A 26,083-nucleotide genomic window follows, 5' to 3' on the forward strand; every position below is an offset into this window, starting at 1 on the left:
AACTAGAACAGAAAAGTGAAGAAAGTCTAAAATTTGTAAGTATCACAAATAAATAAATAAAGCAAAAGAAAAAGAATTTTACAGTTTTAACTTTTTGGGCAAAACTAAAATCATTTGTGGGAAATTATAAGCAAGAAATATTTATTTTAATAAATTAGGTATTATTAATATTTATAATTTTTAATTATTAATAATAAAATAGTAAATAAACAACTTTTAATTATATTAATATAAAAATTACTCTCTTACATCAATCAAATAATCTACAAATTTTTCACATATTTTCTTTTGTTTTAAAAAAATAATCATGATATAAAAAGTAAATTATATAAAAAAATTATATTTTCTAAATTACTTTTAATTATATTAATATAAAAAATTATTCTCTTACATCAATCAAATAATCTACAAATTTTTCACCTATTTTCTTTTGTTTTAAAAAAAAATTCATGATATCAAAAGTAAAATATTTTTGTATATATTCAAGATTAATACAGAAAACTAAACCTACATTAAAATGAATCAGTTTAAACAGTTTCCATTAAAAAGGATTTTAATCAGTGTTCTGAGATATTCAAAGGCAAAAGTTAATATTTGAGATTTAAAGTTACCCTGTGAATGTGTCTGCAAGCAACAGACATGTGTGTATGTATTTGGTATGTATTTGATTTAACATTGAATTCTATCCATATAATGGACTGGAAGTTAAATGAAGCATAAAAAACACGTGCTTGTTATAAAAAAGGGCATGAGAAAATGGCGCAGTTGGGGGCAGTGTGGGACCACCACATCAAATGGAATCAATTAGAGCCTCTTCTTCCTCTTGTAATGTTTTCAAGAACAACAATTAAGCATCATCCTTTGAAAATCCACCCCACTTGCTCCTGAACCATTCATTACAACACATCACAAGTTGTTTTTTTCAACCATGGCTGGTGTGAACACCCTGCCAGAAGAAAGGTGGAACCTTTTTCCTTCTTCTGCTATGGAGATTGCTCTTGACAGTGTTGATGGAAGGGGTGAGAACATGGAGGTCCACAACACCATAACTGATGATGCCTCTGTGCATTTCTCTGCTACCAGGTGTGTCACTCTCTTTACTGTAGAACATGTTTGTTCCTCTATTTCTATGTATAGTATTATATTCCTGCACACGGATTTATGTTTTCTTTATTTGATACTTCATTTCTTGTGTTCCCTTTTTTGCCCCCTTCTCCATGTGCAATCAATCACCCCACTGGGGGACACCTTGTTTGGTTCATGATTTCAAATTTCTGGGGATTCTGAACTCTGTGTGAGTGAGATCAAGACCCATCTATTATGGGGAGTTAGATCATGAAAAGAAGATTTTGGACTAATTTGGATGAACCTTTTCATATGTATTTATCTAAGAAAATAATAGTTAAAATGAATATTTTTTTATAAATTAAAATTAATTTATGTGTCTCACACCTTGGAGAATTTAGAAAAAAATACTTTTCAAAAAGCTTGAAATATATGCATAGTTGATTTGAACATTCTATAAAAAGTTCATGTATTTTTTCTTCTTATTTTCTTTCTGTACAAGTATTTACTACTTGTTGAAAGGTTGATCTGAACAAAGTATCTGATTAGGACAGGAGTTATAGATTAGACTTGTTTAAGCTTACATTCTAATTGATGGTTAGGAGTATGTCTATTCTGAACCTAAAAAACATCAGCTTCTGAGATGGAAATCGGTCCAAAAAAGAAGCAGATTTTGGGGATATACTATAGTGTGTTTGTTGGTTTTTAGTCATTACCTCAGGTTTTCTTTGTTTATTTTAAAGAAAAGCTTCTGTGCATTTGTTCACCTAGATAAAGGGTACACCCTCAGGGGATAAGCCTATCTCAGAGGGAAGAAAATGCAAAACTTTTCTGAGTTTTGAACCTTTGAGTTTACACTTCTTATTTAATCAAGTATTGAATGCAGAGTTTAGAAAATATACTAAAGCTACGAAGTCTAAAGCATGCATGATTGTTGAGAAAACGGTGCTGCATAGTACAATACAATCTCTATCAATGTGAAAGTTTTGGATAATTTTTATGGTATGTGGTTTCACCCCTTCCCTCTTAGGCCAGTGGCAGTGCCATCATCTGGACCGATCAAAGTGATTCCAAATCCAACCAAGTTCACCATCCTCTATAAGGGGAATATGTGTGTTTATGAAGGAATTCCCGCAGAAAAGGTAATTCCTTGTGAAAGATGATGAAATGGCTGTTATGATTTTGGTACAACTCACATTTATTCATTAACAGGTGCGTGAAATAATGTTGATTGCTTCTGTCTCTGCTAAGTCTGCTGAAATGAAGAGAGGGGTCCCTTGGACTTCACTCATTTCAAAAAGTCCTTCTTCTCTACTGGGAAACTCTACTGATTCAGCAAAGAAGAGTTCCATTCAAAGGCTGCAAGATGGTAGCTCTCTTGTTATTACTCTACTAGATTTAGATGATTGATCGATCATCAAAAAAATTTCTTGTATGGAATTAATTCTGTGTTCACTTTTCATATGTTAATCCACTAATATTATAAGTCTTTTCTGGCCTTTGTTTGATGCCCCTCTTCAGAATTTCCTCTTGCACGCAGACAATCACTTCAAAGGTTTCTTGAGAAGCGAAGAAACAGGTACTAACAATGTATCATGTTAGTGCTGTCTCTAATCAGTTCAAAACTTTATTGAAACTTAGAATCATGTTATTCAGGAATCATACCAACATAGTTATATGATTTGGAATGTCTGTGTGAGACAGTGTTAGCATTTTTGATGATATTACATATGCTGTTTCTGGTATTGACTTTGTTTCTGTTTCCTGAATAAAGGTTGGCTAACAAAGCACCTTACGCCTCAAGTAAAAACATGGCTGACAACATAGAGAACAACTTCTTCTCTGAAATGTCACATTTTGGTTCTTTGAACTATCAGAAGAGGAATTTCAGCTCAGTGTTGTCGCCTCTTTAAGGCAACATGTGTTGGTTCTGCTCTATGGAAGTAGAAACTAATATAACTATGTTACTTTCTCGAGACCATATTCTGTGCTTGATTACCGAATTTTAATCTATCAAGTATGACTTGAAAAGTTGGATCAGTTTGGTTATAATGCCTAGCTAGAAAATGTTCATTATGCGAAGAAAACCTGCATTTTAAATGTCACTGGTGGACCTTATAATGTGTGTAGACAATTGTTATCGGTTATGTTGTAACATCATTTATTGCTTCCTTCGTATTTTTTTGCCGTTCTACCATATACAATTTTATTTTATCTTTTCAGTATAGACCAAGAAAACAAAACAAAACAAACTGTCGGTTTTCGTGTGGATTTTCATCAATAGATGTATAATTTTAGTGTTTAAATGGTTATTCAAAAAGAAAGAAAGAAAAAACATGTTTCAACAAAATAATTACAGCACTTATTTATCGATAAAGCATTCATAGCATCTTCTTGCCCTGGACAAGTTTCATGTTTGAGTTTTAACCTCTGTGATTGTTTTTTTTTTTTTTTATAATTTGAAGACTATTATATACCCTTTTCAATGACATTCAAAATATTTGTCATGGATAATTTTAAGGATAGATACGCTTTTCAAGATATGGGTTTATTTAGTTTTCTGTTTTAAAAAATAAAACTAATATTGTTGTACGATATACATGTATTATAATTCACATGTTGAATTATTATATTTAAAATTAATTTTATTAATGAGTTAATTTTTTCTATTTTGTTATATTTAAAGTTTTTTTTTTCAAAACAAGTAAAATCATCTCTTGACCTGTCATAAGTTTCGCGTTGAACTTAAAAAGTATAGTGCATTTAGAATATAAATTTATTAGTTAACCCGTCAATCTAAGTCAGATCACTTGTTCTGATATTTTTTTTTCTATATACATAATTTTACCCGTTAACTTATTTATATAATAATAAATTAAAATATAAATTATACTAGTTAAAATTAAATTGAGCCAAAATAAAAATTGTAATAAATCCACCGATAGTAAATTGAAAATATCCATAGTAAATATACAAAACAGCGTAATGGATCCAGCGATAAAAGTTGGAAGACTTAGGTGAATACAATATAATGAAAAACGGAGAAGATAATTTTCAGAATTTATGACTCACCCAACTAATTTAATTGTTTTGAGAAAATGATTTCGTAACCCAATTTCTTGGACTTATTAAGCTTTTAGAAAAGTAAATAAAAAATAAAAATTGAGGTGTCCTGTTTGACAATAAATTGTTTAATTGCATAATATAGTTGATGGTCCCATAATGAAGCAGCATTGATACCTAGTCAATAATCTCATCCCTTTTTCCACAAACTATTGTGTCTTCTCAAGTTTGGAAAGGCTTATCATGCACATGCTTTTCGCCTCAAAATATCTAACATTCTCTCACTTCGCTGGACACGTGGATTCAATTGCTTACGTTTTTCACTAAGGAATTTCCTGTTTTCATTATTTCAAATAAGATAAGTGGCACCACACTTCTTAACATTTATCATTAGGAATTCAAATGAGATTATTAACGACGGTTCGGATGGGGTCGGGTATAGATAGTGTCTATTCGCAATCTGATCAGACAAAAAAAATTCATCCGCTATTCATACGGATACCCGTTTAAAAATTATTTATGAGTATTTTAAAACCTGTGGATACCCGTGGATATTCGCAGATACGCGTAAATATTTAAAAAAATATATTTTAATAAATTATTAAAATAAAATTTAAATAGAATTACAAAAAATATATAAAATATAATATAAATTAAATTAAATATAAATTTAAATTCAATTTTAATTAAATTTAATCTTGTAAAATATAAATTAATATTAATTTTGATTAAATTTAACTTAATAAAATATAAATTAAATTTTTATTTTTATTTTTTGCGGGTAGCAGGTATCCACGGATAGTATAATACCCGCACCCAGTCCGTTTATAAGCGAGTATTAAAATATCCGCTATCCGCGAGTTGCGGGTAGTAAATATCCGCGGGTATCAACTATCCGTCGCGGATTTTATCCGCACGGATATCCACGGGCGCAGATTTTTTTGTCATCCACTACTTCAAAATATTAAATAATACATACAAAAACTTATAAGTTTTTTTTTTAAGTTTGGATTGAAAGTATAATCACTCTTTCTTATATGAATTTGATTCAAATTTTATTATTATTGAACCTTTCGTAAATTTGATTTCAAAATAAAATCCATTATTGGTATTGACTTTGTACGCTCGTATTCTTTAGCCCAATTCTTTTTAAAATAATGATTACGTCTATTTATTATAAAAAAAAAGGTTAGATTATGTTTGTTCGAAAAGCCCCTTTTAGTAAAAAAAGGAAGTTCTAACCATAAACAAGCTCGTTGGACATGTCAAGCCGAATCATTTAACTAGAGTTACCTATAACATTTTTGCATTTTCACACACCACATTACACTCTTTCGAATCCTATCACCATGGGATCATAAGTCTATTATGATCTTAGCTACATCACTTAACAGTATCTAAAAAACAACATATTTAATACTGAAAACAATTTATTCACAAAAACATAGATAGTCAAACGTATGAGCATTTTGTACTTCATACAAAAAATCATATGCAGTCATAAATGTTTCTCAAATTAAGAAGCATGCACAATAATAGACCTTATCAAACCTTATAAAAAATCGGTTGAAAAGAAGTTAAAGATAAATATGTAATATTTAAAAAAAAAAGAACAAATAGTCGTGCACGATATTGGACAAAAAAAATTGAAACTCATCAAATAATATAAAAAGGAATGAACAGAATAAACCCTATATAAGTTATGTGATCAATGTTTGAATCATTCTTTTCCCTTCCTAAAATTCAGATGCAAATCCTAACCGACTGTTCCTTATAGAAGTATCATCCTTTGAATGTGCAACGCCAACAGCTACAATGCAATACAAATGCGAAGGATGGACCCAAGCAATTGAACAATCTATTACTTTTATTAGAATACTTTTTATGCAGTGCCCCAATGAGAGCTTCAAATATTACCACAGTCTAAGAGTTCGCAGATGTTGTTACACCAACTTATAGAGATAAGCATAGCATCTTATTGTAATAAATTATTGCTCTCGGATGCCTTTTATTTCTCTTAATACAACACAAAGGGCAAGAATCCAAGATTATAAACCTGTACAGAGTTCACATATACAGGAATAAAGAACCATGGCCCAAGAGTATTTTGGAAGGAATACACAATTCAAAAGACAGTATATCAATTTACAATTCCATGGTACAATTACAGCCCACAATAGGAATAGCAATTCGGGAGCACTCAGAGAATGATGGCAACATTGTTCCTGTAGATCAAGAACCAAAATTGGACGGAAAATAAAAATGAGAAATAGATAAATGGCATAACTTTTGAATAATTTCAGAGTACAAAATGTGACATTTTCTTTCCTCCCCTCTCCCCTTTTCTTATTTTTCTGAGGAGGGGGGATATCTTTTCGTATTATTTCCTTTCAAGGATGGTATTTCAGTTCTAGGACTTACATTTTGGGATGAAGGTACTGTTCCACTGTGAGTGGTTTTGGACCACCGAACCAATCAATTAGAAATATATTTTCAATATCTAATTTGAAGATTTGAAAGTTGTGATCCTTCGGCCAGCCTGCCAACAACATGAAAAACATAGTTCAGAATCATTTTTTATCAACCATGGTGTATATATATAACAAGGAGAAAGGGGGGCATTCAAATTTAGTAACCAGTCACATAAAAACAGAAAGAATGAATGCTGCTAATTCCTTGATTTTACCTTTCATCTCTGGATGCTTGGAGAACAAGGCTTTTCTAGCAAATTCGGCTTCCTTGGAATTTTGATCAATCAATTTCAGCTGAAACACAAAGAAAGAGTAATTATCAACTTCCTAAGGCCTACTAGTGATTAGAGAAAACTTGAGAGTAGTTTCTTTAAGATCGTTCAAGTTACGTAGATATTGGTACAAACATCTATGGCAATGAATAAATTGTATAAACTACGTTACAAATACAATGAGTATAGAGATAAATGTATTTTTCATAATCTTCTAACTTAAGCATTAAAAGAAGGCAGTGTTTGAAACAAATAAAGTAAGACTACATTTAACTTCACAAACCAAACCATTTTAACGAAACTTAAGTGTTTTACGTTGACTGATTTGTATGCTGGTGATGCGTATTGAGAACAAATTCATGTACAATAAGTACCGATACTGGATATGTACACCCAGTGTGGATACACTAACCATCTAGGAGTACCCATATATCATAGATTAAAATGGATAGTTTTAACAAAAACATTCTTATCACCCAAAGAATGCTTTTGACTTTTTGTAAGAATTCGCGATCCTGGGGTTTGAAATACTCAAGTGTTGGAGAGTTGGAAATGCTTCCAACACCAACACCAACACTCTAGTAATCATATGGCGAGTCAAACACTGCTCACTAGGTGCCCAACAAAAAAAATAAGATTGGTGTTGAACATGGAAAATAGCAAAAGTTTAGAGAAATTAAAAGAAAAATCCAGAGGAAAAACATCAAGTTCACACATCCAAATTATCATATTGGATATAATTCAATTCCTCACACACCTTTCCAGTTAGAGAAATTTTTGAGCAAGTAGGGTTCATTGGATCTTTCTTGAGACAGGTCCCAAGAGGGTATTCACTGACTGTGAATGAAGCTTTATCATTTTGCAGTGCATTTCTTGCTGTTGGGTCCAGACTTGTCAAGTAAAAGTAAGGGATTCCGGTGCCTGCACCGGGGAGTCCATCACTATACGACACTACATTTCTGCACATACATAACATAACTTTTCAGCATTCAAAATTAACAAATTCCAGTACATAATGTAGAAGGCACCAGAAACTCTCAGCAGAAATTTTTAGCAGAGTAAATAAACGAATAAGAAGGATGGACAATAAACGCTTACCCAAAGGGAGCACCACCTAAATCAGATGAGATAGTGCTGAAAAAAAAAGGGGGAAAAGGAAACTGTTTGAATTTCATAAGCAGATAAATAAGTGAAAGCGAAGTGGTAAAAAAATCCAATAACTTAAACATGCAAGTTCAGAATTGGAATGGAAGAGATGAAGAGAGAAAGAGAGTACTTCAGGACTCCCCAGAAATTGAGAGAGACGAGCCAACGAGCAGTGGCAGCGGCATCATTTGGGTCGGGTTTTGACGGGATCGACAGTAATCGGCCTTTGGATTGAGAGACCCACATCGACAACCACATCAAACATACCAAACCCTTCATTCCCATCAAATTCAATTTGAAACACAACATGTTGTGTTTTTCCCTGAATCCTTGCCAGTTGCTATTTATCGTTCAAATTGTCTCTTGGAGCATCTGGAGACAGACTATGTATACAATGAAAGGATAAAGAATCCTTTGAATAAAATAAAGACATATATTTATTTTTTTATTAGATATAATTAATAATTTATTTATTCAATTCAATATTTTTTAAAGGAAGGACACATTCAAATTTTTTACCTTCATTGATTATTAGGTTAAATAACATAAAAATATTTACAACATTCGTCATTGACATGCATTGACAACAAATTTCATATGCAATTTAAACTTAAACAATAAGGAGTTAATATATATTAGATAAAGCTTATCATGATAACAAAAAGTCAATTAATCTAATTTTTATTGAGACATAATTATATGGTTATATAATTTTGTTAATATGTATTAAAAAATAATCTTAATTAGAACATAAAACATAAATAAAAGTGAAAAGAGAGGATTAAAATGGAAAAAATAATATAAAAATTATGATTAATATTTTTTTAATTAAAAAGTGCTTTCTTAGATAATAAACATATGAAAAATAATTTTTAATAATTGCTAAGATGCGTCAAGCATTACACATTAGAAAAACCGATTAATTATCATCCACATATTTATTAATCATTAATTTCTATAGAAACATTAATTAATCATTAACTATTATCCATGCATTAATTAATGAGTGGGGATATACTCACTTTCAATTTTAACTTTTCATGTTGTTTTACATTAACAACCACCATTAATAGCTGTATTTTATACTATTATATAGATTATTGTCCTATTTTCCAATTTTGTATTAGGTATCCGTTTTAATTTTTTTAATTTAAATGTATTTTTATTTGATCTGTTTTTAAATTTAATTATTTTTAAAAGTAAAATAAGTTTTTATAAGGAAAAAATTACCTAGAAAATAAATAAAAATTATCTACAATAAAATTGTAAAAATCATTTATATTTATTTTTATAATTATAATAATAATAATTTTATTATTTTCATCATAAAAAAAGTAAACATATATTTGTTATACACGTGTGTTTCGATTAGTATTTCGAAAAATAATAACAATATTTTTAGTTAGATATATCTTTAATTATTACAGTTATTTTTCTTCTTTATTAATATATTAAAAACAAAGTTAAAGGTAGAGAAAAGTAAAATAGTTGAAATTGTGCATAAGATTTTTCTCTTTATTATCTTTTAACAAACTGTTTTGCTTTGTGGGATTGAAGTTGAGTTTATTTGCATAAACTGTTTTTTAATTTTCAGCTTTGTGATTTTTAAATTTTCGTTCGGTCCATCCATGTGTCGTCTACAAAAAATACTTTGACATTCAAGTCTGTGTTTGTTTGAATAGTTTGACAATAAATATCTAGAAAAAAAGTATTCAACTACTTAAATATCAAACTTGTATTTATAGATTTTCGTGATAGACTTCTAATTAAGGCTGGTCCAATTATGACCCATATATTATTAACTTGGTTTAAGTTTAATCTAGTTACTCCTAATAGCTGATATTGGTTGTGGTCTAATTGACTAATCGTTTCGTTATTAAATAGTCAACCATTCGATTCATGACTAACCGGGTGGTCATTCAGTACATAAACCAGTATGAGACAATTATAATATTAAAATATTATAAATTTTAGACATAATTACGTGTAAATATAAATATGAAATATATATATAAAACAAGTAAGCATGCATTATATATTACTTGAATAATTATATATTACTTGAATAGGTTATAACTTGATATTATTTTCCATTTTAATATTTAGTTACTTTTTATAAATATATTTTTTCTCTTGCTTAATATCTATGAGTGTTGGATAACAAATTATTTTTTATTTAATTTTTCTTTTGATATAGAATAAAATAAAAATGATTTGTTTAGATAGATATTGAGAATAGTGATAGTATTGTATGGAGGGTTGAATAATTCGTTATTTTTATTTAGTTTTTCTTTTAGTAAAAAAAGTGAGAAATAATTTGTTTAAAAAAATGAAAATGGTGATTGTAAAATATTGCATTTAATCATACAAGCAATAAATTATTTAATGTGAGAAAAGCACACATTTAAGGATAATTTCCAACAATTTAATGTGCATACCCACTTAAATGATTTTCTTTATTTTTATTATTATTATTCACATGTATTAAGATTATTATTTTAACAATTATTATATAATGATGAGGAGAAAGATTGAAAATAACATGTGTGTATTGGATAGAATTAATGTTCATTTATAATTTATTAATCATAACTCTTAATTAATTATTATGCATCTGTTAATCATATATTAACACACATAATAATGCGCTTGCCACGTCAAGAAATCATTAATATTGATTCATCACAAGAGTTGCATTCATTTATTAATACAATTTAGAGATAAAAATAATTCAAAAAGCTTGAGATATAGACAAAATATAATTTCACATTGAATAAAAATATACTTAACTTTTTAAAATTAAAAGAAAATATATATTTCTTTATTAATATTAGATGATTTTCACTTTACTAGCAAAGATATTATACACATTATATATATTTTACATATACAATATAAAAATATAAATTGAAAAAAAAATATAGTCAATAACATAGAATAAAAGTAAAAGTGTAAGTATTTAAAATTTTAATTTATTATTTTTGTAATTTCATACGTTTCTTAAATTAATTGTAACTATTTTTCATGAACTATTTTTACACAAAATGACTATAAATTGAAAATTTAACATTAGTTATATTTGGATAGAAGATAAAAAGAATATAAATAATATTTTCAATAAAAATATTATTCTATTAATTTTTTAGTATAATTTAATTTAATTTAATTTTAATATTTGTATTTTATAATAATTTTTACTGTACCGAAAATAAAGATTTAAAAAATACAGAATCATTACCCTCGTAAGTTTTTATGTCAAATATGTATTTATAATTGTATGAAAAACTATTATAGATCCAATATTTTGATTTTTTTTATAACATGTTTTCACTTTTGATGCGATAATTACATTTATTCATTTTTAGAACTTCTCAATCAAATTATATCAAAATTTAAAATAAAGATAAAATCTAATCATGTGTTCAGACTAAAAATATATTTAACATTTTAAAAAATCATCAATTTTATTTAAAAGACACCTAATTGGAGATATTCTCTTTCGGGTCAAGTTTTCTAGATGACGAAAAAGTTAAGAATCTAACCCCAAGTCAATTTAGTTTGACCACTAATGTATACGAAGGAAATATGTTCAAAAATAATAACTCATTACGACAAGATAATAAATAAATAAAAAATACTAGTAGCAAAAGGAAGACATTTCACGTGCCCCCTCTATTTTTTAGTAGCAAAAATACTAGTATTTGATAATAACATTTAATTAAGGTTGCAAGCATGCAATGCTATAAATAAACCACAAAGTTAAATAAAAGAAAGAACAATGTTCAGATCTTGGGTTTTCCCCTTTTCTAATTGTATTTTTCTTTCAGTGCATTATGCAGTAACTAGTGAAAAAGTTAAGAACGAGTATAACTAAATACGCATAGGTTCAAATAGAACTGGGACAGAACTGTGCACACGATAAAAGTACAGACGAAAATAACAAGTATGGCCGTAAACCGAGGCCAAACATCCTTGTTTAACAACAAAGGTTTACTACATTGATGAACAACACTGAGAACTCACCTTCGTTATTTGTGTTGTATTGTATCTAGTGGGCACTACGCATAATTCCATGCAAGTAACCACCAGTCATTATAAGCGACACAAGTGACACAACCCCTGCTGGAAAAACCTTCCCTGATTTCTTGAAACGTGAACCCATCACCCCTAGAAGTGCAGCAGATATCCCTACATGTGGGGAGTAAAGTAAACGAAATCCAACATGAGAGCAGAAGATGAGCTCAAGCTTTACTCTAATATCAAAGTGCATGCCGTAAATATGTAGAAGTAATATAAAAGTAATGTAAACTAAACAAATAAGCTCAACTCAGGAAACCAATAATCGCACGTCTACTTCAAAATTAATATTTCAAAAATAGATTCTTACCGGTAAAAACTTTGAACCAGGTAATAAAATTGTCGGGCTTATCAAACATTATTTAGGTGACCACAGATCCTTCTGTGCAAACCACATTATTTGACTATAATTATATAAAAGTACATCATATAGCCTCTTCCATAGCCAGTTGGGCAAAACTTTAAACAGTATTTCGTTTTGGTAGGTTGTATAAAATCTTATAGGCTTGAATAAGATATTTATTTAGTATTAAATTCTTAAAAGAAACTTCAGAATTCTGGGATAACCTGCCGATAGAGTTTTTACAGTTCACATTAGTTAGTCTCAAATTGAATTTTGACATATCTTATCAAATTAATAAACACAAATTATGTGTGTTAATGATTTGCAAGATTTATTTATATAACTTTGATGAGAATGGTGGTTGTACTTAGGTATATGATGAACTTTGATTGATGTTGGAACGAGTGAGTGTTCAGATGTACCTGAGTGTGTAGTTGATGAGCATAAGAGTGAAAGATAGGTCTACTTGTTGTACTTAGTAAAGCCTGAGACTATCGATCGTCTGATACGAGATAACGACTCCCTTTGGCCTTGTGTGCGAAAAGGGATGCTCGGGTATTGAACCTTCTTTGTATGAGGGTGATGGTGTTTGACTTGTCCTTGTGTGGCAGGAAACATGTTCCTTAGCCAGGTAGGCAGAACTACTCGAGCAGACCTGTAGGAGAGGCTACAGGAGACCTGTGAGGAGGCTACAGGTTTGAGATAAGGTAGAGGAGTGTGACTAATTCTTTTCACTATGAAGTTATGGTATTGTGGAGGCTCATGGTGTTATTGATGATGAAGGATTCATGATGAGATTATTTCTAATGGAGGTACATGTGATGATGATTCGTAGTGACGATGTGTTTGGAGACGATGTTGATAAGGATGACGTTGATAGTATAGTCATGATATAGTTAATGAGGATGATGATGAAGATCATGGTGTAGAAATGATTTTGTTAGTAGGATAGCGTTGTAGATGATTCATTTGTAATTAACTTGTGTTTGCTTCCTATGTACATATTTTACTGTTTTTGGTTGTGTTATGGTAGCTTACCCATATTTGTTTGTGTTTGTGGTTATGTGTGTCTTGCAATGATCGTATAAACGGGAACAAATGTTGCAGATGCTCCAGATGCATGATAGAGACATGAGAGTGGTGTTATTTAAAGTTTTTGTACCATAAGGGTTAGAGACAATGTAATTGGGTTTATTTTATTTCGTTTTTATTTTACTAATTTCGGTATTATATAAGTGGATTTCCGCAATAGTATTATGGTTTTAAAAATTTTAAATTTTACACGTAATTGAAACATCCCAAAAATCAAAATGTTACAAATGCATCTTATCTTTTTATGATGATATAACACTTTCCTAAGGTAGGCTTTAAGCAATGAGTAAGTAAAAAATGTGGAGAAAATAGTCACTTACCAAGGCCCACAGATGATGCAAAAACAGGCCTTCCAGGTAGCTCAGTATATACATAATATAGCAGTGATGCAGACAAACCCCCAGCCAAAAGCGACTTCTGACTGCCACTCTTGAGAAAACCCATTACACCACCCACTGCCAAAAACCATAAAAAAACATCGTTGTATATACGTACGTCATCGGGTAAGGGAAAAACATAACGCAGATAATGCAAAATCATGGCATGGCCGAATCCGTTGGACATTATACTGTGAACAACTTCAATACATGACAGACTCGAAAAAACAGTTTTAAAGCAGAAGTAGTATAGGACCATATAACTAGGAAGCATAGATATAGGACCAAATCATAGTAGTAAAAGAAGAGCCATTGTTTCAGACACACGCAAGCGTCCCACTCGACATTGCTAATAATTTTGGAGAGTGTTTCCTAACCCTGCAATTTGGGAAGAAATTGCAGCTAAAGATGACTCTCAAATAGCAGCTTAATTAGCATCTGAAATTGCAGTGAATCGAACACCTTGTCCTAGAAAACTTTCATCCGTCAAGCACATTCCAAAATGCTTTTGGATGAATTGAAAAGTAATAAGTTAACTAAGTCAGCTCCCTCAGATAATTAAACAAAACAAACAAATAATACAATAGCAATATCATTCTCTAGGGTTCAGCAACAGTTATCTCATTTTAGTTATTAAGTGAGTGAAAGAGAAATACCGAGAGAGAGAGAGAGAGAGAAGTACCTCCGACGAGTGCAGCATAAGCTAGAGTGAATTTCTGGGACATTAACAAAGCCATTTTCTTCTTGTCACTGCTCGATCCTTCCTCGCCCTTGCTGTTATCACCTCCTTCTCCTCCTCCTCCTCCTCCGCCGCCACCAGAGCCGTTACCGTTTCCGTTAGCGTCGGAACCGCCACCGGTATGATCGAAATCGGGTTGAGTCAGGTCAAGCGAAGTGGCCTTGGAGTCGGAAGTGACGGCGGCGTAGAGGTGGGGATTGTAACGCGTGAAGTAACGGAAAGCAGGGGAATGAGATTGAGAGCGAAAGAATATGGAGATGTTGGGAGTGAGAGTGTGAGATCTTGTGAAAGAGAATGAGGGAAGAGTTGAACCTGTAACACCCAACCCACCTACACCTACACTCTCTGCCATTGACCTTCTCCTTCCTTTCAATTTTGATTTCGTTTCGGTTTTTGATTTCGCCCCATTCCACAACCTTCCGCTCTCCCCCGGCCCATGCTAATCCACCTTCGCAAAGCCCAAGCCCAAAGCCCATCCCACGCCCTTCATATGTTAAAAAAATTAATTAATAACTAACTGATTTGTTTTAATTCATAGATTTTATTATAGTAAAATGTTATGTATGCATTCAACGCAATAAAAGGGTGAAAATATACCCACAAGTTCAATGGTATAATTTTCATATAAAAAATCAACTATATCATAACCGATTATTTCAAGTTCGGAATAATGGGAATCAAATTTTTGTCTGAACTCTTTCCTTAATCCAAGAGACCAATATCTTTTGAAAAATCATGTACCCACAATTACGTGCCATAGGCTAAATAAAAGTCAATTAAAAAAATAATATTTACACAATGATCTCATCACAAATTACCATATTCAAAAGGATATCTGTATTTTCTTTTGCATAATTTACACCTCCTTTGTTGTCCTGAAAGGCTCATTAGATCGAATTTCATTTAAGTTATCAATAGTTTTGAAACCCAACTTATCACTTTCAATTCATTCTTACCTTACTTAATGTTTCTTTCCATACCATTATCTTTTAATAATGAAGTTGAACCCCATTACCTACCTACCACAAACTCAGTTTCATGATTTATAATTTCACGTTTTTCCCTTTTGCTTTTGCCTCCCTTGTGCTTGGATATATAGTTAAAACATATAATTTAACTTTTTAATTTCTTTAAATACCATTTAATAAACAAATATTATTCATTTTATTTAATTTCACTTTCTCATACCTGTAAGTATATTTTTAATATTAATTTATATTTTGTATGTGTGTGAGAAAAAAAATCACGTAAAGTTATGGATAGTGCAAAGACTTTAAGTTAACTGTTGGAAATTTTTTACATATAAAATTTATTTAAATTGTATTTAATTTATTATTATTATTATCCTACTACATGTCTAGAAATATTGTATGATTCTCTCTCCTGCTTAATAGTCCAAAACGATACTGCTAGTTTTGTTATAGTAAAACATCCAAAACATCATTAAACGTTCTTGTGAAATCGATCATGAGCATCTAACTCATTTGTAACATATAACAAGTTCACAAGTATAACTTTAATACTGCATCATTGACTTTAATACTGCATTATTGACTCCCTGGTGAATCTGACATATCTGCGGAATCAAATTCCTCCATCACCAATGGATGAACGTCAGTTGAGGGATTGTATTGCTGAATTACCATAACTGACGTAACAGTGGAAAAATCTGAAGAAGCAACAAAGCTTCCAACAGGTCCAAGCTCTGGACAGTCACTTTTGCTAACCAAAGGAGCCACTGGTGGCATTCTACCAACCAATATGAGGTTGCATCTATGCATTTCCTTCAATGCTATCTCAATATCTCCTTTGCTTTCCACTAGCTTTTGCTCATACTTCATTGTCTCTTGGGTGTTGTTGTTGCATGCACTTAAAAACTCACTCCACAATTGATCATCTTTATCATCATAATCATTGACATCAACCACATCCGTTGTTTTCCTATATTTCTTTGATGACACCTCAACCGATTTAGCACCGAAGGCCAATGATGTCCCTGGTGGAGTTACAAACTTAAGCACGGTGAGAAAAATACCCGGGTGCTCGGCCATTCTCATTCCATAACAAAGAGCTTCACGATCATCACGCCCTCCAAAGAAGGGTACCACTATCTTATAAGACACATCACTGGCTTGGACTTGGCTCGTCCCTCCAAGACCTCGATCAACAAAAATTCCCACCGAGCAAGGAGCATGACATAGCACAAGTTGATTCATCTCTTGGAATGAATGTCCCAGTGACTCCATCGATCCATCAACACGTTGGTGTTTGTGGAATGGAAGGATGATCATGGCTGCACGCTTTCTGTGAGCAGTAGTACAAATATCCTCATGGATGCTATTGAGACCAGAAATGACTGTCATGGGGCGGACACTGACACTGCTCAGTTTCTCATATGCCTGAAAAGCTATGATCATTTGATCTTTGCCGTCCCGCTTCTTGTTACAAAAGGGCATGCCATTTTTGTGTGCCTTGTGAACCATTGTGATTGCCGAAGATCGCTCCGAAAGCTCCATCAAATGCATTGCATAGATACAAAGCTTTCCTTTCCTTCCTGTTCCACGGGAACACTCTATTAGATTGATCAGCGATGGAATGTTACGGGTGCTGTGGAAGCAAGCTAGCATTCGAAGCTCAGTGTCGGGATCTCGTTGAATTGTTTTGTGCTTGTAAGGTGCTCCTCTGCGAGCTGGTTTATATACAGCCATCACTATTGGGGTGGAGATGAAGGTGGTAAACAATGCCATGACAACACAAATGGCAAATGCTTGGTCATTCAGCACCTGCATTGTATAAGAATAATTCATAAAAAATATAAGAACAAATAACAAATTCTTTTATAAGAAAGAACAATTAACAGACTTGTAATAAGAAATAGGGTGGTAGCATGGATAACTTCCACATAGATCTTTGACCATCAACTTTGATCTTAAATACTAAGATAAATTATTATTGTTTAGAATAAAAATAACAATATATTTCTCACATAAATACCTTAAGGTCCCTCCCAATGTTGAGAACAATGAGTTCTACCAAGCCCTTTGTGTTCATGAGAAATCCAAGAGCCAGGGCTTCTCTGGCAGGCACCTTATACAGTAATGAAACAACAGTAGTGCCAATAATCTTCCCAAAGCAAGCGTTGAATATAACAAGCATTAGCATTGCCCAAGAAAGACCTCCCTTAATTGTTGCTACATCAGTTTTCAACCCACTGGACACAAAATATAATGGCATGAAAAGGCCAGAAACCAAGTCTTCTATCCTTTCGGTCAACACCCCAGAAAAGGAACCTTCTTTGGGCATAACAGTACCAACCACAAAAGCCCCAAAGAGGGAATGAATTCCAATAGTATCAGTGACAAAACTACAAGCCAAAACCAGAGTCAACGTGATGCATATGTAGACCTCCTTCACTGGCTCACCCTCCAGAGAACGGTTAGCCATAGCCACAAGCAACGGCCTAATGGCAAAGACAACAAAGATGACAAAAGCAGCACCACAGAGCAATACCCAGAGAGGAACAAAGGGAGATGCTTCAGAACCAGAAAGGGCTATGGCAAGAGCAAGAAGAATCCAAGCTGCAACATCATTGACAGCAGCAGCAGACATTGCAATGCGACCAACATCAGTTGTTAGGAGTTTAAGCTCAGCCAGGATCCTCGCAAGGACAGGGAAGGCGGTGATCGAGAGAGCAACACCCATAAAGACTAGAAAAGGAAATAGCTCAGCACCTTTGGATACAGTGGCTCGAAGAGCAATGGAAGTGCCAATGCCAAGAACAAAAGGCACAGTGATCCCACAGAGGGCAATGCCTAAGGCCTTGTGACCAGTACGTCGAATTGCACGCATGTCAAGCTCAAGTCCCACGAGAAACAAAAAAAACAAAAGACCTATGTTGGCCAGTGTGTCAAGAACTGTGATGCTTTTCTCTGGAAAAACCGCATTCAGAAACTTCTCGTTTCGCCCAATTGCAGATGGCCCGAGTAGTATTCCTCCCTACAATTTTAACAACATTACTACTTATATTGGCATACTCAACATCTTTATCCACTTTCTACGAAAAAGAAAATCCCTTTCCTTATAAATCACAAGTTCTTTTTTTATATATATAGAATATAGTCGTTTTAACGGACTTACACATGATACAAACTCAAGATCATTAGTTAAACTTTAACAAGATTGACCCAAGTGTTGGGTAATTTGTTAGCTCTATTAAATATATATTTTCTTTCTATATCTCTGTTCCTTGTGGGAAAGACATATGCAAAGTGAACATTTTTCAATAAAATAACACCAACCGAATCCAGCAGTTAAAATAATAATAATAAAAAAGAAATCCTGGGCATGCCCATGTGCCTAAATACATTATCACCGGAAGAGGAACCCCTTTTATAACAACGAGACACACTTGCTTTTGATAAAAAAAGGTAGCAATAAATTAACTGGATGGTGGGGTAAGAAAAACTTACTATGATTTCAGCAATGACTCTGGGTTGCCTGAGGGGTCTGAAGAGGAATGCAAGAAATCTAGTAAAAGCAACGACCAAACATATTTGGAGGATTAACAGAGGAAGCGCATAATCCAGAGGGTTTTCATGTTGGAACCCTCCGTTGGACGTGGCCTTCATGGGTGCAGGGCATGATATGTTGTTACCAGTTCCCATCGTGCTTTTGTCTCAAACTATACCAGCACCAAGAATCCTTAAACTATGTCGGTTTTCACAAGAACAACAAACTCACAAGAACAAATACTTGTGTTGTGCTATGTTCTTCATGAATCTTCACAATCATCTTGGAGTTGAGCTCTCTATATATAGAGAGCGTGGTTAAACAGTGTGTAACTCTATGCAACCAATGACAAGTAAATAGGTGCACTTGTTTGTGGTAGGACCAGTTGAAACCAGGATGGTTTACTCTCTTATAGATAACATCTTTCATAAACCATAAATTTAATTTCAAACTGTAATCATTTGTTAAATTGCTTTTTTAAAATTAATAACATATAAAATATTCTCCATAATTATATATTTGCAATAAATTAAATTTTTGAAACTATAATGAATTATGAATTTTATATCAAAATAAATAAAACTAAAAATTTTATGGTTATACACGTTGGAACTAAAAAAGTTTGTTTATATTTATATTCTCTTATTATATATATATATATATATATATATATATATATATATATATATATATATATGGGTCGGTGAAGAATATTTTAAATAGATTTTTGTATATTTTAACAATTCTAGATATTTTAGAATTGGAGTGTTACAGTAAATCTATAAATAGAAAGTTATGGGTGAAGTCGGTTTATGGCATGTGTTACAGTAAAGATCTAACCTCATCTTAGCGTCTATCTTAGCGTCTATCTAAAACATTCGTCCTTACTTCTATATAAACCATAAAACTTCTCTTAAATTAAAAAATATAGAATTAAAATATTTACTTGTATATATAAAAATACATTTTTTTTCATTTATTAAATTAATGTTAAATGTTATTATATATGTTATATGTAACAACCCGTTATAGCATCATATACACCGATAAGAGGACAGTTACATAATTATATTAAAAGTCGTATGTATAATATATAGTTAATAACATAACGTAGAGTCCTGTAAATATAAAAATATCAAATTGTATTTAAAAAACAATAATAATAGACTGAGATATTATACTACTAGCTATATCTATATTGATTATTTATATGAACAAATTTCCTTTAATCAGCCTCACACTTAAAATATCAAACAAATAACAATACCACACATAAAATAAAATAAGTTAAAATTATTTAAAACTTATAAGTTTTAAACAAAAAGTAATATAATAATAATTTAGAAAATATTCACATAATCTTTTTAATTCATAAAATCTACATATAAAATACAAAGCCTCTAATATTGTATACAAATTTACTTAGTGATATATTAAGATTATGTATTTGTTATTATTCAATTACTCATATCTCTTAATAGTTATAACATGTTTGAATTTTTCTTGATTCATAAAATATAACATAATAAATTCTATATCTCACGAATTCAACCACCATCAACATTTTAGATATAAATCTTCATCGACTCTAAAATAAAAACTGAAATTACCAATAGATACAATTTATTAAAAATGATCAAATTCTATTGATAATTAACAATTTTCAATGACCTAACGACCAATAATCTCTAACTAGTTTTATTATTGGTAACCATTTTAAAAGTAATATTTTTGTTTGAATAATCACAAAGATAAAATCAATTATTTGAAATAATTGATGAACTCATAACACATTTTAATTTAAAAAAAAATCTTCTAATGCATAACTATTATATATGGTACGGAATAATTTACAAATTTTTAATTTTATCAAAATACATGTGCTTAAATTTTGACAATTTCTTTGCATTATTAATGATTAATTTTTTATGTCGCAAGTGTGACCGTGTTCTTTTTCTTTTTTCAAGATCTGCTTTTTTTTAGATATATAAGTTTTAAATGAATTGAAAATAAATAAAACAAATTATTCGTTATTTAATTAGAAACTTTATTTGAAAGTTTTGATTATTTTTAAAATTTTTACTTTTTAATAAATAATTTATTTTAACAATAAATTACACCCTTAAAAATTCTAATAATGAAATATTAAAATAGACTGAACATATTCATGTAAATTTTTACCTACCTTTATTAATCTAAAATTTTAACATTTTTTTCACTGTCAACTCTTCCTTAAAGCATACAAAAATACTTTTTGGAAACTTTTCTTGATTTTTTTATGCAATAAACTAATATTATTATTGTTACACAAAATATTATTGTTAAAAAGTGAATTTTAAATCTAATTCAATTTTATAAAACTATTTTGTAAAATGATGTTTGCTTCCATTGACATAATATAAATTAGTCTTATTATTAGTCGACACGAGACTTTGAACATATATCTCTTACGTCAAAACATATACATCTTGAACGTGAAATTAGACATTAATAAATTGTTTGATAGGAGTTTAATAGTAGATAAAACAATAAATCCAACAAACAACAAATTTTGATAAAATGAACCCTGACTCATATTTTTATATATTAAGAATTAAATTTTAAGTCTAACTCACCCTTACAAAATTGGCTTGTAATACGAGATTTGTACTCATTTATAAATTATTTTTATCATTAATTGATGCGTTTAAGTCTAACTTATTTCTACAAAATCAACTCGTAATATAAAATTTACACTCATTTATAAATTAATCATATCATAATGCGAAACTTCAAACCATAATTAAGATACAAAATTAAAAAATATATTTGTTTTAAAACTTATAATATATACAAACATAAACTAGATTCATTTTAAAGTTGCAGAAAATAATTACATGATGAAATTTAAAATACCATTATAACGTTGTCATGTTAAGTCTATAACCGAATTTTTTAAGTTTAAAAATAAAATCTTTTGAGACAAATTATTTTTATTACACTATATAAATTGTCTCTTCAATATAATATAGAAATACGCCAAAATGCAATTTTGATCCTTTATCTAGTAGATTTATTTAATGGCATAGGTTCTCGAGGGAAACGAGTTTATTGTTTTGGAACAACTTCCTGCACATGGAGTTTTACATTGTCTTGATTTGTAGTGTCTTGAAAATAGTTAGGAAAATATTTATTCTCAAAGAAAAATTTCTTAATTATATATCTTTCTTTGCAAAATCCACATTCTTAAAGAATTGAACATTTACTAATTTTAAAACTGACTTAGTTATGGACCATAAAAGTGTACCCGTCAAGCTCCAAAAAAGAAACAACTATCGTTTTCATATTCATTTGATTTTTTAGTTGTTGTTTCTTTTGGATGCAGTTGCAATTTCCTTATCTTTTTTTGTTCCCCGCCCTTAAAAGAACTAATACGTTATAGACAATTCAATTAAAGTGCATTTAATTTTAAAACAATACAATACTACTCTTGATGTTGTCTTTATCCACATTTTTTGAAATTAGGTTCGTCAAGATGTGTCTATCTCAAACTTTTCATTCTTATCAAATCTCTTTCAACTTAAGAAAGAAACTTCTTAGCTATATTTATTTGATTATCAAACTCATGTGACTTCACTTCTCCCACAGTTCCATTGAGAGTGGTCTTTCGTTAACACAAAATCAATATCCATTATTATTCCAGAACTATCAAGACATTGTATTTTCAAAATTAAAATTTTAAACCATTTAAAATATTAATAGTGTGACATCCCAATTATACAGAGAAACATATATAATAAAGACGTCATCATGCATAATATAGGAAAGCACTCAAGAATAATTAGGATTACAGTCGTCCTCAAAATAATTTTAGAATTTAAACTTTAACAAAAGAGGTCTAAACTGTAAACTTAAAGAGGAAAAATATTTCAAAATATCATCAAATGACTAAGAAACCCTGCGAAGCCTAAACTGCAGCATTGTCATCTTCTTCCAAAGTTGTCTCCAAAGAAACCTCCTCGCCATCTGCTCTCATCCAAGTAGATGATCATCGCAAAAGGAATCATACACAAACAACACAAACAAGCAATGGTGAGCTAGGTATAAGAAGCATGTTATACAGTCACACACAGCATGCATAGTTCACTCTAAACATGGTAAATGACATTACAAGACTTGTTGCATTATAAACGGACTCGTCCAGACTTGAATGATTGTCGAGCTATGGCGGGTTATGCACTCATGGTGGCCTCTACTGCTTTGCAAAGCTATTGTCAATGGGTTCCACCCTACCACACTCACGAGGTTAGTCCGTTCCGCGCCCTAGAGCATACTAGAAGCCTCCAAGACTAGGACCTCCTGCTACTACTCACCACATGATTCAATCCTCTCTACTTGAAAATGATTGATCATTGTAGTTTCAGGAAAACCCCCAAGACTAAACTGTCATGCAATCATTCTACACACTACTAGGGCACCACCATGTATCCTCTCCTTGAGAATCATGGAATTACGTCCATGAACCATACTTGTTACACTTACGCCAATTACAACTTTGTTTTATACATACTTCCAAACTATAATTCACACACAATACAACATACCCTCAATCATGTTGCAAAATCAAGCCACCCAAATCAGTTATATAGACATACATACACCCTGGCAGTCAAACAACATCAAACAGCTCAAACAGATGAGGAAAAATGTGAAACTCACTGAACCAGGTCGCACAGCGCACCAGGGTGCAAGGCAAGACAACAAAAATTCGCACAGCGCACCACCCTTGGTGCGCTGAGCAAATTTTCTTGACGGGGGAGCCTTTCAGCTAAAATTCGCATAGTGCACAGGGTGCGCTATGCGACTTTGCATAATCTGTAGAACGAAATTCTACAAATTTCAAGCACTCAACACCCTAGAACTCGTTTTATGCCTCTTTCTTAACTTCTAATGATCTTAGGTCGTAGTATAAGCCTAATTAAACTTGTCTATTTGATTATAAACATTATCAACATGCTTCTAAAGTGATCAACACCCAACTTTTAACTTAAAACTCTGATTTCATTAACCCAAGAACCCAATTTCAATTCTACCATTTTGAACATGACTTTACTCAATTTTATGACCCTAACCAGTTCTAATTGACTTATCCAAGCTAACCAAACTACCCAATTTCACTCAAGACCACCTATGCTCACCTAACTTCCCCTCACAGTAACCTAAAACAGTACCTGTGCACCTACTTACTATCCATATTAAAGATATTACGGAATTCTTACTCCAAACCTCTCCAATAAAATTAAGTATAGCCAACAAACTCATCCAAGTCAAATAATAATCAGCACATCATGGTTACATAAATTTCACATTTTCAACAAATGCAACTCAACATGCTCACCACCAAAAATATAGTATAACAATAAGACAATTCACAATTTATCAAACATGCACATCATACAGCTCCTAAAAAATATATAACTAGCTCCCCTTACCTGGGTTTCTCCAAGCACAACTAATTGAAATTGCCCTAACAGTACCATTCACAGCACGAGAACTCAACCTGACCCTACAAACCACCAAAGTGGTGATAGCAACAACTCTTAGAGCTTGATTTGACAGAAAATATGAAGACGAAACCCCACTAGCAACATGCAACCAGTAACGTTGCATGCCCTAGGCTCCAGAAACAGCGAAGGAAAGAGGAAAATCACTTATCGGTCCAAACGAAAATATGATCGGGTCAAAAGGAAACCTTTGGTGTGGTGAATGCCTGAGCACCTTCAAATCCAAGATTGAATGGTTCAGTTAATGAAAATTTTTAGAGAGAAGGCAGAGAGAGTTTAGGGCAAAAGAGTTTTAGAGAGAGCTCAAACAACTGAATCAGACTTCTGAGAAGTCTTTCCTAAGACTAAGTTGTCTTTTGGTTTGATGGGTCTGACTGCCTCACATAAGGTCCAATGACTCTTTTATTTTCTTATAGGCCCTCACAAATAGAATTGATATTAACATTAATATTGGCAGGATCATTATTCACAACTAAACATAAAATTATAAAACACTAAAATATAATTAGATAAATAAGTATTAAGCTATCGATAATAGATTAATACTTTATCATTTGATAAAATTTTATATAGTAATATCTTGTCACAGTGATAACATGCTAACAATTACACAAAACATACTAATTATTAGATAACACCTTTGGTGTAAATGCAATATTAATCATTCTTTAAGCTGATGAATATGCATATATATATATATATATATATATATATATATATATATATATATATATATATATATATATATATATATATATATATATATATATATATATCAAACTCATAATCTTTTCATATTTTAAAATAAATTAATTTAAAAAATAGATTACTTTAGTGACATATTTATTCAATTGATTACTCGCAAAATATATAAATAAAATAAAATAAAATAAAAACATGACCATGATTGAGCAATTAATTGAAGAAATACCAAAAAAAATAATATAAAGTTTTCAATTTTTAACTGAAAACATATATTTCAATTTAAGAGATATTCACATATTCAATTATTAAGATATTTAAATATCAATTACTCACCTCAAAATATATTTAAAAACAAAGTAAAATCATCTAATTACCATGATTTTATTTTGTAATTATTATATTCAGAAAATACACATGATTTCATTTTAACTAAAACGCATGATAAATATATAAAACATTATAATGAAGAATATTTATGATCAATCATGATAATGTCTCTGATATCAATTATTATAATTAAACTCAAACTTAATTCTTTTATGAAAAAAATATCATCTATATAAACCTAAATTTATCATTTCCAAAAGTGGAGAGAACCCTTTTGTAATTTATCTGTTTCTAAGTAATGATTGGATTTTAGAATGAGATATATGGACAGATACTTTAATCATTTGACTGTGG

At 31.0% G+C, this 26,083-nt stretch overlaps 4 protein-coding genes across 4 annotated transcripts; 1 reads left to right on the plus strand and 3 right to left on the minus strand.

Moving 5' to 3' along the window:
• The first annotated feature begins 831 nt into the window (after positions 1-831).
• LOC124838532 (protein TIFY 3-like) lies at positions 832-3,243 on the plus strand. Its single transcript, XM_047314159.2, has 5 exons — positions 832-1,083; positions 2,096-2,207; positions 2,278-2,434; positions 2,587-2,644; positions 2,840-3,243. Exons 1-5 carry the CDS (start codon positions 929-931, stop codon positions 2,976-2,978), a joined length of 621 nt encoding a protein of 206 aa, XP_047170115.1. The 5' UTR covers positions 832-928; the 3' UTR covers positions 2,979-3,243.
• A 2,838-nt stretch (positions 3,244-6,081) lies between these two features.
• Positions 6,082-8,410, minus strand: LOC124838571 (Pyridoxamine 5'-phosphate oxidase family protein). Its single transcript, XM_088115861.1, has 6 exons — positions 8,148-8,410; positions 7,970-8,005; positions 7,629-7,830; positions 6,815-6,893; positions 6,550-6,667; positions 6,082-6,353 (listed from the first exon to the last, which is right to left on the minus strand). The coding sequence occupies exons 1-6, from the start codon at positions 8,324-8,326 to the stop codon at positions 6,329-6,331; spliced, it is 639 nt and encodes a 212-aa protein (XP_087971987.1). The 5' UTR covers positions 8,327-8,410; the 3' UTR covers positions 6,082-6,328.
• Positions 8,411-11,884: 3,474 nt separating this feature from the next.
• On the minus strand, positions 11,885-15,027 carry LOC124838559 (Transmembrane proteins 14C). The gene is made up of 3 exons (XM_047314187.2): positions 14,589-15,027; positions 13,850-13,984; positions 11,885-12,205 (listed from the first exon to the last, which is right to left on the minus strand). Exons 1-3 carry the CDS (start codon positions 14,995-14,997, stop codon positions 12,066-12,068), a joined length of 684 nt encoding a protein of 227 aa, XP_047170143.1. The 5' UTR covers positions 14,998-15,027; the 3' UTR covers positions 11,885-12,065.
• A 1,042-nt stretch (positions 15,028-16,069) lies between these two features.
• LOC124838568 (cation/H(+) antiporter 19-like) lies at positions 16,070-19,412 on the minus strand. The gene is made up of 3 exons (XM_047314201.2): positions 19,115-19,412; positions 17,640-18,641; positions 16,070-17,428 (listed from the first exon to the last, which is right to left on the minus strand). The coding sequence occupies exons 1-3, from the start codon at positions 19,307-19,309 to the stop codon at positions 16,193-16,195; spliced, it is 2,433 nt and encodes an 810-aa protein (XP_047170157.1). The 5' UTR covers positions 19,310-19,412; the 3' UTR covers positions 16,070-16,192.
• Positions 19,413-26,083: the final 6,671 nt, after the last annotated feature.

This window comes from Vigna umbellata, chromosome 1 (assembly GCF_029865625.1).
Source record: "Vigna umbellata cultivar VRB3 chromosome 1, Vumbellata_1.0, whole genome shotgun sequence".
In the NCBI taxonomy this organism is placed as follows: domain Eukaryota; kingdom Viridiplantae; phylum Streptophyta; class Magnoliopsida; order Fabales; family Fabaceae; genus Vigna; species Vigna umbellata.

What these genes read in the sequence shown, in the direction of transcription:
- LOC124838532 (XM_047314159.2), top strand. Translation starts at nt 929, where the DNA reads ATGGCTGGTGTGAACACCCTGCCAGAAGAAAGGTGGAACCTTTTTCCT. An exon ending in AAGGAATTCCCGCAGAAAAG is followed by an intron (nt 2,208 to 2,277) that starts GTAATTCCTTGT and finishes ATTCATTAACAG; the next exon opens with GTGCGTGAAATAATGTTGAT. An exon ending in CTTGAGAAGCGAAGAAACAG is followed by an intron (nt 2,645 to 2,839) that starts GTACTAACAATG and finishes TCCTGAATAAAG; the next exon opens with GTTGGCTAACAAAGCACCTT.
- LOC124838571 (XM_088115861.1), bottom strand. Translation starts at nt 8,326, where the DNA reads ATGTTGTGTTTCAAATTGAATTTGATGGGAATGAAGGGTTTGGTATGT. An exon ending in AATTTCTGGGGAGTCCTGAA is followed by an intron (nt 8,006 to 8,147) that starts GTACTCTCTTTC and finishes TTTTTTTTTCAG; the next exon opens with CACTATCTCATCTGATTTAG. An exon ending in TTAGGTGGTGCTCCCTTTGG is followed by an intron (nt 7,831 to 7,969) that starts GTAAGCGTTTAT and finishes ATGTATGTGCAG; the next exon opens with AAATGTAGTGTCGTATAGTG.
- LOC124838559 (XM_047314187.2), bottom strand. Translation starts at nt 14,997, where the DNA reads ATGGCAGAGAGTGTAGGTGTAGGTGGGTTGGGTGTTACAGGTTCAACT. An exon ending in TTATGCTGCACTCGTCGGAG is followed by an intron (nt 13,985 to 14,588) that starts GTACTTCTCTCT and finishes GGTTTTTGGCAG; the next exon opens with TGGGTGGTGTAATGGGTTTT. An exon ending in TGCATCATCTGTGGGCCTTG is followed by an intron (nt 12,206 to 13,849) that starts GTAAGTGACTAT and finishes CCCCACATGTAG; the next exon opens with GGATATCTGCTGCACTTCTA.
- LOC124838568 (XM_047314201.2), bottom strand. Translation starts at nt 19,309, where the DNA reads ATGGGAACTGGTAACAACATATCATGCCCTGCACCCATGAAGGCCACG. An exon ending in GAGTCATTGCTGAAATCATA is followed by an intron (nt 18,642 to 19,114) that starts GTAAGTTTTTCT and finishes TTAAAATTGTAG; the next exon opens with GGAGGAATACTACTCGGGCC. An exon ending in ACATTGGGAGGGACCTTAAG is followed by an intron (nt 17,429 to 17,639) that starts GTATTTATGTGA and finishes TATACAATGCAG; the next exon opens with GTGCTGAATGACCAAGCATT.